General features: G+C 35.9%; 2 protein-coding genes across 2 annotated transcripts in view; one reads left to right on the plus strand and one right to left on the minus strand.

Annotated features, from left to right (window-relative positions):
* Positions 1–1,380: 1,380 nt before the first annotated feature.
* On the plus strand, positions 1,381–8,488 carry LOC107711426 (hyaluronan-binding protein 2). The gene is made up of 14 exons (XM_016516417.1): positions 1,381–1,523; positions 2,210–2,342; positions 2,434–2,517; positions 3,085–3,192; positions 3,270–3,386; positions 3,575–3,685; positions 4,470–4,641; positions 4,909–5,003; positions 5,259–5,378; positions 6,368–6,659; positions 6,956–7,098; positions 7,768–7,902; positions 7,985–8,130; positions 8,233–8,488. Exons 1-14 carry the CDS (start codon positions 1,464–1,466, stop codon positions 8,395–8,397), a joined length of 1,881 nt encoding a protein of 626 aa, XP_016371903.1. The 5' UTR covers positions 1,381–1,463; the 3' UTR covers positions 8,398–8,488.
* A 152-nt stretch (positions 8,489–8,640) lies between these two features.
* The window catches only part of LOC107711427 (probable E3 ubiquitin-protein ligase TRIML1), a 2,965-nt gene continuing 901 nt past the window's right edge, over positions 8,641–10,704 (minus strand). The window contains exons 3-5 of the mRNA XM_016516418.1: positions 10,592–10,611; positions 9,754–9,896; positions 8,641–9,314 (exon numbers count right to left, since the gene is read on the minus strand). Coding sequence (XP_016371904.1) covers positions 8,764–9,314; positions 9,754–9,896; positions 10,592–10,611 — 714 coding nt within the window. The 3' untranslated portion in view covers positions 8,641–8,763. The remainder of the gene's footprint in view (positions 9,315–9,753; positions 9,897–10,591; positions 10,612–10,704) is intronic.

Genomic DNA, 10,704 nt, shown 5'->3' on the forward strand with positions numbered 1-10,704 from the left:
TTCTTACGCCCTCGTGTGGTGAGATACTGAAGGTGCTGTAGGGACACTATACTTTTAACATGCATGAGACTAGTAGAATGAAAGTAGAGACCGACGACAGAGAATATATTGGACATTTGAGAATATGGAAATATATTTAGATAAGAATATATTTGGTACATTGATTGATTTGTTTAATTCAGATTGTCCAGATGTAAAAGAAAGCAATGAGGAGTTTTGTGTTACTCTTAAAGGGATAGTTCAATGAAACTTCTGTCATTAATTATTCACCCTCATGCGGTTCCAAACCCCTAAGACATTCGTTCGTCTTAAGAAAAACAAATTAAGATGTTTTTAACGAAATCCAAGAGCTTTCTGACCCTGCATAGACAGCGACGCAACTACCACATTCAAGGCCCAGAAATCATGACATTGTTAAAATAGTCCATGTGACATCAGTGGTTTAATCGTAATGTTATGAAGCTACAATAATAGTTTCTGTGTGCAAAGAAAACAAAAATAAGGACTTTTTAAACAATGTCCTTACTACCTTTCTGGGCCTTGAACATGTCAGTTACATTGCTGTCTATGCAGGGTCAAAAAGCTCTCCGAATTCATCCAAAATATCTTAATTTGTGTTCCGAAGATGAACGAAGGTCTTACAGGTTCGGAACGACATGAGGGTGAGTAATTAATGACAGAATTTTCTTTTTTCTGCTTGCTTTTGTTAGTCAGAAGCAAACGGGGCCAAAGTCTTGCAATAGTTAGCATGGCTAATTACCCCTGCTGGTTGGTGTTGTTATTAGACCATCTGTTTTCATTGATGGCTACTCAAAATAATTGACAAAATACTTGTATTTATTTATTTATTTATTGCAAACAACATATCTTTCACAAATGTTTCATCATAAAAAATTGATATAGTTTTTGTCAACTTTAAAAGACATGCAAACATTTTTTGCCTTTTACCTTTGAAATCCTCTTCTGAAAGCATGACTTCTCACAATCCACACTTCGGACAAAGTCTGCAATGAAACAAACAGTATCCCACTTTGTCAATATGATCTGTGACCTGCCAGCACACCCAATAATCCAGAAACATTCTCTGCAAGACTTTTTGCTGATATGATCACTGCTTATTTAATTATTTAGCATCTCTTAATAATGCGACAGTCACATTTGAATGTATTTTGAAAGTATAGAAGGTACGAGTCATGTAATGACCAAAAAAATTGTAGCAGACTGTACTTGCTGCACCTAAGTATAGATAAACTAAAGAAATCCATAAATAAGTGGTTTGACTTTTGTCCATTACACAGACCCACAGACCCACAGAAACCTGTATGCCTGTTAACCATTCACACACACTTGTATAGACATAAACCCACAAACACCCACACACTCAAAGGACACTGACCTTATATGCGAAGTAAGATTTAGAGCAGATCTGCAGTGTGTCACTTCTTCAGAGACCAACGGCCAGCATGAATCTCAAGCTGTGTCTGCTGCTCCTCTTTCTCTGTGCTGTCATTATTCCTGCACAGGTGTGTATGAACAGTTATATGCTGATATACCACATGCTATTCTTAAAATACATTGTTGTACATAACAGATTTTTAATCTGGATGAAAATTAAGTGATGCTATATATGACCCTGGACCACAAAACCAATCTTAAGTCGCACGGGTATTTGTAGCAATAACAATACATTGTATTGGTCAAAATGATCGATTTTTCTGTCAAAAACCATTAGGATATTAAGTAAAGATCATGTTCCATGAAGATATTTTGTAAATTTCCTACCATAAATATATCAAAACTTAATTTTTGATTAGTAATGTGCATTGCTAATGACTTAATTTGGACAACTTTAAAGGCGATTTTCTCAATATTTTGATTTTTTTTGCACCCTCAGATTCCAGATGTTCAAATAGTTGTATCTTGGCCAAATATTGTCCTAACAAACCATACATCAATGGAAAGCTTGTTTATTCAGCTTTCAGATGACGTATAATAATATACGTCAAAAAATTGACCCTTATGACTGGTTTTGTGGTCCAGGGTCACATATTATGTTTTGTTTTGTAATTGGTCAAATCATGGTCGAGGTCAAATTACAGTATGAAATATTTATTCATACTGTCTAATGTTTGAATATCAGATTTCAATCACATTTAGCTGATCTTGATAAAATAATGAATTTTCTGAGCAGTTTCTTACCTCTCAACAGTTGAAGAAAGAGAAACATGATAAACATGAGGAACATGGTAAACATGGGCACCATGATAAACCAGGACCACAAGATAAACATGGGAGGCCTGGTGGTAAACATCATGGAAAGAGAGGCAAAGAAAGACTGGAGAGTAAGTGGTCACCTTTTGGGTTGAAATATAATACATATCCATATTTATATGTCTTTGCGTCCAGTGTCCAATTTACAACTTATGATATCAGGACTGAAGGCTGAGTTTGAAAGCTCAGATGACTCTGATGATGACGACGATGCAAACGATTGGCTGTTTGAGCTTCAAGGTCTAGGTATGATTCATTAATCAGATTTCTTCCTCATATTGTGTATACTACCGTATACATTTGGGGTTAGCATGTTTTTTTTCTTCTTTTTTTAAGAAGAAGGACACATTCAATTAATCAAAAGTAACGGTAAAGACATTTCTAATGATACAAAAGATCTTTGATTTCAAATTAATGCTGTTCTATTCATCAAAGGATCCTGGAGAAAAGAATAGCATGGTTTCCACAAAAATATTAAGCAGCACTGATGTTTTCAGCATTGATAATAATAATAATAATAATAATAATAATAATAATAATAATAATAATAATAATAATAATAATAATAAATGTTTCTTGAGCACCAAATCAGCATATTAGAATTATTTCTGAAGGATCCAGTGGCACTGAATAGCTACTGAAAATTCAACTTTGCCATTAACAGAATAAATTACGTTTTAAAATATCTTCAAACAATAAAAAAAATCACAATATTACTGTTTTTATTGTATTGTCAAAACATTACAAACATTCTACCGAATTAAAAACAGCTAAAATAAAGGCAAATAAACATTTCCCCCTTTGGTTATTCAGGAAAATGCAGTCCAAATCCATGCCTGAACGGTGGGGAGTGTGAAGAAAAGAGAGATAAATTCAAATGCAAATGCCCAAAGCAGTTTGTAGGTAGAAGATGCGAGAGAGGTATGAGTTCACTTCACACCACCTGCTCATTTATATAGACCACTGACGTTTTGAGAAACATTTGATGCTTGTTTTAGGGAAAAGGGTTTGTAAGAGGGGAACCTGTGGGGCAGGACTGTGTCTTCTGACCCCATCTCCTCCCTACTATAAGTGCAAGTGTATTCCACCATTTGCACCACCAAACTGCAGATCAAGTAAGACATACAGCACTGAACTCATGCTGCACCAAGCCACTGTTTCTTAACAAACAAACTGATTTGGTTTTGGTTCTAGAATGCTCAGACCAAAGAGTAAAACTGGTCTACAACTAAATCAGATTTCTATTCAATGGAGATATGTGGGTTGTATATGCTCTGTTTATGATTTGTGTCTTTTTGTTTAGCTGCTCCATGTAATCCAAGCCCTTGTCAGAATAACGGCAGATGTGTTGTAGACGAGGGTGATTTTGATTGCATCTGTCCCGATGGTTACAGTGGACAATACTGTCAAGTAGGTGAGTGTATAATTACAGAGACACTGCATTTCTCTCCTTGGATTAATTTCTGTGTATAAAAGATTCTGAATTTAAAACATATTTTAGAAATGTAAAGCATGTTTGTGAAAAAGATATTTTTTAATATTCTTTTGGCACTTTATACATAAATAACAACTATAAAATGTCAAATGTTGTCTGTTACTGAGAAAAATGTGTTCTATTTTTTATTACTTTGCTTTTTCATATTTCTTAATACCTTTTCTTTTTTTTAGTTCACATTACAGACAAATAAAAATATTTAAGAAACAAATTGCATGTTTAAAAAGTGTACATTATAACCTTTATTATATACTTATAACAAAAAATTGCTATAAAATTGATTAATGACTTTAAAAATGTCAAACACTGTCATTTTTAGAGTCATTTGAATGAATAAATCAAGAATCATATTCAATTTTTTAGCTATTACTCACATGCTGCACTTTTTCCGCAGCAACAACTACCATAAAAATTGTCGAGTTAATATAATTTTTTTGTAATTAAATTTGAATTTACACAATTATTATTGTCATATATATATATATTTTTTTTTTTTACATTATCATACAATTTTTTTTTACTCATGAATGCCATGTGGTTTTCTGTGGGCCATACCAGTTGATGTATGAATCTGAACTTTTTATTTGACACATTGTCATGAGGGTCTCAAAGGTTCTTTTCTGTGATATTTTTTGTTTTATGGTTTTCTCACAACATGACAACATGACCACACAATCATACTGTGCTGTGACTGTATCCTCAGGCCCTGATGACTGCTATGAGGGGGATGGACAGTCATACAGAGGGAAGGTGTCTGAGACAGAAGATGGGGATGAGTGTCTCGACTGGAACTCTGAGTTCGTTCTGGATAAAGGAGCTTTTCCTTCAGTGGCATTTGCATCTAGTGAAGGCTTGGGACCGCATAACTTCTGCAGGTTACAAACATGTGGGGACTAAAAGCCTAGGACTCACATTAATTATTGACCTAGAAGTAGTGCATTCATTGTATGTGAAAACATTTAGCATTTTTTGAATCCTAAAACTTTCATTTAAATTTATTTTAATGCCAGATTTTCAATCTGGTCTCAGACTTTTGGACTACACTGAATATGCACAAAAACACACGTACACAGCTGGGCTTGAGCAGCAGTGGACTTGTAATCATGGTAACCCTCAACTCAACTGCAAATCCTTCATTACAGAAACCCTGATGGAGATAAGAAGCCATGGTGCTTTATAAAGAAGGACAGGAGACTTCGATGGGATTATTGTGATGTCAGAAAATGTCCCACACCTGGTACGATAACGACACAGTGTGGTTTATAATCTAATACTTTTCCACAATGAACTGTTAACTCAACAACACAAACACAGCAGCCTTTAGCCCTTTAGATTCTGTGGCCTTTAGAGTCATTTGAATTAATGAATCAAGAATCATATCTTTGAACCCTCTCTGACCCAGTAGATGTATTAAATTACATGATCTAACATTTCTAAACCGGCATCGAATTCCATTTTTAGCTTTTACCCACATGCTGGACTTTTTCCACAGCAACAACTACCATAAAAATGGTGTCCACCACTGCTGAAGCTCGACCCACCACAGCTGCATTCACAGACAGTATTCCACCAAAAGTAACTACTCTCCAACCAACCGTACCAGCTAAGACAGGTAAGACTTCTTCATCATTACCCAGATGCCATGTCTGGTAAAACTGAGGACAATGCAGTAGCACGGTTTATAATCCAGTTGCGTTCCATTGAAAGTTTAAACCAAAAGCTGTAACTTTATCAATAGTCACTTTAATGATTTTAATTATCATTCTAAATTTAATAGTTAGTTCTTTTGAATTTCATTTGCTAAGAGATGCTCAGCACTAGAACTTTTTTTTACCGTTTGTATGACTCTGATTGTCTATGTAAGTTACAGTAGGTGGTGACAAGTGACTGTCTTTATGAGTGAATCATTGAATCATTTATTCAACCGATGCGTTCAAAACACTGATATAAGGTGCAGTTGCTTCAAAGACATTTCGGTGAAATGTGGCCTCCATTCAATGCCACTGCTGTGTTTTGCCTGGAGACTTGTAATTGTGGATTCTGCTGTGGTTTTGGTTAGAACTATTTTGGTGGTGAAGCAAAAAAAAACACAGAGTAAAGGCTGGAACACACTACACAACTTTTAAAATCGGAACAAATTTTAAAACACTTGGAATTATACACTCGATGACTTTGTAATTAGTTACAGAGAAAACTGGACATTATAATGACATTGAAATGAGAAATTGAAAAGTGAAAACGATAAACTCAGCTCAAAAAATTAGGCATGTTTGATATCTTCTGACTGGACAGATTCATAGACTAAAGCAAAAAAAAAAAAAAAAAACACTATACATTTTTGTTTTGTTTTTTGTGAAATCGACTCTGACTACCCAAAATCTGCAGACTGTCTCTGACTTTTAGCAACTTGACACAAATCAGGGCAAAAGTCATGTAGTGTATTCCAGTCTTAATTGTCAATATTATGTCTAAAATTTAAGTTACTTAATATTAAACTTGTTTATTGACCAGCTGTTTATAGTAATGTCAAACTCTAATCTATACACATCCTCATACTTTGGACCTCATACTTACACTGTTTCCACAAATGTCACCTACCAGATGGCAGCATAACCCCAGAGAGCACCAGTTCAGCCCAAATAACCACTACTCCTGTCCCACCAACCACATTACCAAAGAACTATACTTTAACAAGGGATTTTCTTACCTGTGGTAAACCTGAGCCGAAAAAACAAGTAAACCGGATTTACGGGGGTCTTAAAGCTATTCCTGGAGCCCATCCATGGCAAGTATCAGTACAGGTTAAGCCTAAAGGATCCATCCAAGAGTACAGACACATCTGTGGAGGCACCCTTATCAAGCCTTGTTGGGTGCTGACTGCTGCCCACTGTATGTAAGTATGGCCTTTAGTAGGCTACAGTATTAAAGTACATAATCCACCCAATGAGCACAGAAAAATTCAAAAACTCAATCCATGATCACTGTTAACCGCTTCAGTTTATATTTCACTGCATTTAACTAAATGAACTTTTAATATTAAATCTGACTTCTTATCTGCATTATCTCAATATTCTCAAATGTTTCTTTGTGGTTAATAAACTGGAAAATGTTCTCCTAACAATATATTTAGTTTCACATTAAAACTAAAATGAACCATATTGGTTTTATTATCTTTTGTTGTGTGTACAGTGATAAAAAGCATGATTACAGAGTTATATTGGGAGGACTAAATTTGATACAAAAGGAGCAAACAGATCAGACTGTGCTGGTTGAGGACACTATCATCCATGAGAAGTTCAAGGAGACCCCTGATGTTGTCTACAATGATATTGGTGAGTATGTAGACATTCATTCGCACAAACAGGATTTTAATAATGATCAGTGTTATAGATTTTACATTTTATTTTTGTTTGGATTTTCTAGTGCTTTCTGTTCTTCAACTCATCAGGCTTTTATTTTGAAGGTCGTGTTTCCTTTTCTTTGCTGTGGCCAAACTTGTCCCCATCAGCTTATAGTATTGTGCACTATTTTGAGTGTCAGCCATTTTTAGTTGAAATTATGTAGTGTACTCATTCAAACCCATAATGCACTGCAATAAGTAGTGTACAACTGGGTATTAGAGAATAGGCTACCCATAATGTATGGTTGGTGTCTCATACAAAGAAAACAATTGATCTAAAAGCTCTGCTGTAGGATTCTTTATTTAGGCAGAATTTCCAGAAACACACAAGACAGGAGAAACCCCTGCATAAAATCAGAAAAAGATCAAAAAGCACAGACAAGGACAAGGGAATGAGAATTTAAAAATAAAGGCCTGATAAGAATAAGAACTTCAGAAGAAAAGCCCCCAAAAATGTTAATTTGTTCACATTATTTTTTAGATCCCATGCAATTAATCTGGCTATTTAGTCATAAAAATCACGAGAAGCTCAACAAACTACTTTAAGTCTATACTTTTTATTTTCTTGTATTTTCTTTTTTTATTCTTTCTTGTGGTGTAGCTCTATTAAAACTCAAGGCTACTAATGGAGAATGTGCTAAGGAAACTCAGTTTGTGAAGGCCGCCTGCTTGCCCAAAGCACCGTTTGCAGATGGAACAGAATGCAGAATTTCTGGATGGGGAGCCACAGAGACGTGTATGTTTCCATATGTCTATTTCTGAATTTGTGTTGAACTATGAAAGGACTGAATCTGTTCTCTTTTCCTTCCTGTCTGTAGCAGAGTATGGCTCTGTGCATTTGCTTGATGCACAGGTTTTGCTGATTTCTCAGGAGGCTTGTTCCAGCAATAAAGTATATGCATCTTTGCTGGATGACGGCATGTTTTGCGCTGGCTATCTCAAGGGAGGAGTAGACTCCTGTCAGGTGGGTCATCATTTTAACTGTATAATGTTGTTTACTATAATTAAAAGGAAATGGCACTGCTGTAACAATGATAACATTAACATTCAACTCTCTTTGTGGCAGGGTGACTCTGGTGGGCCTTTAACCTGTGAGAGAAATGAAACACACTATATCTATGGTATAGTGAGCTGGGGAGACAATTGTGGGGAGAAGAACAAGCCTGGTGTCTATACCAGAGTCCTTAAATATTTGGATTGGATCAATGAAAAAATTAGTGTCCCACAGTAGCATGTCCATGAAATATTAGCCACGGTCACAGTGTTTTCTGTTGTGTACTTTGAGCTACCAGCAACGTTTGAGATAATTCTTCTGATGAATTAAAAAATCTTATGTCATCGTGTTATTCTTTTTTTCCAGTGTGTGACATTGGGATAAATACTTCATTTTATTTGAATTTTAAAATACACAAATATCTTCCAGTTACAGTTCTAGTTAGCTTTACACTAAAAGGTTCAAAAGTTTGGAGTACAAACTAACAAATCTAATCTACACAAAGGCAGAGTGAAATCAAACAACCCTGTGCTAGGAAGGCCTACTTTATCTTCTAAATTCTACAACATGCATTTAAGTATGAGGTATGAGTTATAAAGATGATTAGAATCGACAGATCCTAATAGGTTTTGAGTTTGTCCCCTGAAGATCATGACCTGGACAAAGAGCCAGGTGTAGAGAGTCTGTAAATGTCCCAGCACAGAAAGAGTAGAGCAGAGTCATGCTATCCACCCCTAAAAATGTCACCAGACCTCCAGGAAAACTGCAGAAGATCCCTATCCGATGGAAGCAGGTGGAAATGGGCAAAGGATGAGCAGTACCTCCATGCCAAGCATTGTAGTCTCCGTCAAAGTACTCCAAACACCAAGATTCAGCATGTCGGCCCAACCAGCAGTCCTCCTTTTGGCCTTTTCTTGAGATGGATGGGTAGGTGAGACCCAGTTCCCAGTAGATCTTTCCACTCACGTCTACCTCCCAGTAATGGAGACCAGAGTCCCAGCATTGGATGCTTAAGACGTTAAGGGTGGTGTCAAAGCGTCCCTCATGCTCAGGGACATCTTGCCATACATCTGTGAAAGTGGCACAGTCCCCTTCAGATGAAATAATCAGCTTGGGATGGGCAGTGGAAGGGTCCAGGACCACTTCTGAGGAATCTGCAAAATGAAGATGGGTTCAAAACTACCCTACCTGTTCACAGAGAATGCATTTTTCCATTCCACTGTGCCACTTTTCCATTGTTTTTCTACGTAAACACGCTAGACAGACATCTTTGATGTTGTGTCTCGCATCTTTTGCGGTGTCTTGTGCATGACAAGGTGTTCTACAAACAAGGCAGTCTAGTTTAATTATAAAAAAGTGTCTTGAGACTTTGCGTTATTTCCCTTATTGTACTTCCTATGGGTTGCGGTTTTTCAAAGCAAAAAAAAAAAAAAACACATTCTGTGTGAATGTCCCCTTATGGTTTATATATTTGAAAGAATATGGAACTCTATTGTAGTTTGTTTGTCAGTGAATTAAAAAAGTAACATTCATTTGCTGCAAATTGTTCATGCAAATGATCATCAATTTTATGTGCTGTTGACAGTTACTCACAGCTCTTCAGCAGCCTCTTAGCGATGGGGATCTGTGAGCGGATAAACAGTAGAAAATTGTTGATGAGGCCCAGTAGCTGATCTGATTTGGCCTCATCAAGTTTTATGAGACCTGGGTCTGTCGCTGTTAGCAATTCCAGCACCCTGCCAACAGAAAGTAGATCAGCACCACAGATAACACCTGTCCTCTATATAAAAGGTTGAGGGTTATATTGAGTTTAAAGTTAGTAACTAGAATTACTATTTGTTTGGCTACGCTACCATTTAAAATAATTCATACCATACATAAAATATTCATACCATTAAAAAAAAACCAAGTACAATTCTCCCCAAAATGCATTTATTTGATCAAAAATACCATAAAAACAATAATATTGTGTAATAATCTTTTGTAACATTATAAATGTCTTTACTGCCACGTTTGTAATTTAATGAATCCTCACTGAATTAAGAGTAAGGTCTAAAATTTAGATTAACACAGGGATACTGCATTGCAGATGTCTTAAGATTTAGACTAAGACTTAAGAAACTAGAATATTAACTGGAATCTACTAAATTTTGAGTGGTATCAGAATATTTTTGTGCATGTAAACTCAATGAGCCCATCCAACTATAGAATGAATGAAATAATTTAAGAATGTTTGTTCAAGTAACGAAACAGTGTTCATAACAGCACATTAAATAAACCTAAACATGAACTAGATGCTGGTAAACAGGATCTCTACAACCAAAATGCCTTTGCAGATGAGTCATTCAGATTTCATTGTGCCAGTGAAGGCTAGAATGTCTGACATAGTGACAAAACAATCTCTCTTAAGTGTGGTTCTAAATATACATACCTGTCCTCATACATTGTGACCTATGAGAGAGAGAGAGAAAGAGAGAGAGAGAGAGAGAGAGAGAGAGAGAGAGAGAGAGAGAGATATATATAGAGAGAGTGCATTCTGTGGCG

Source organism: Sinocyclocheilus rhinocerous, unplaced genomic scaffold (assembly GCF_001515625.1).
Source record: "Sinocyclocheilus rhinocerous isolate Xijiao unplaced genomic scaffold, SAMN03320098_v1.1 scaffold1829, whole genome shotgun sequence".
NCBI classification, from domain to species: domain Eukaryota; kingdom Metazoa; phylum Chordata; class Actinopteri; order Cypriniformes; family Cyprinidae; genus Sinocyclocheilus; species Sinocyclocheilus rhinocerous.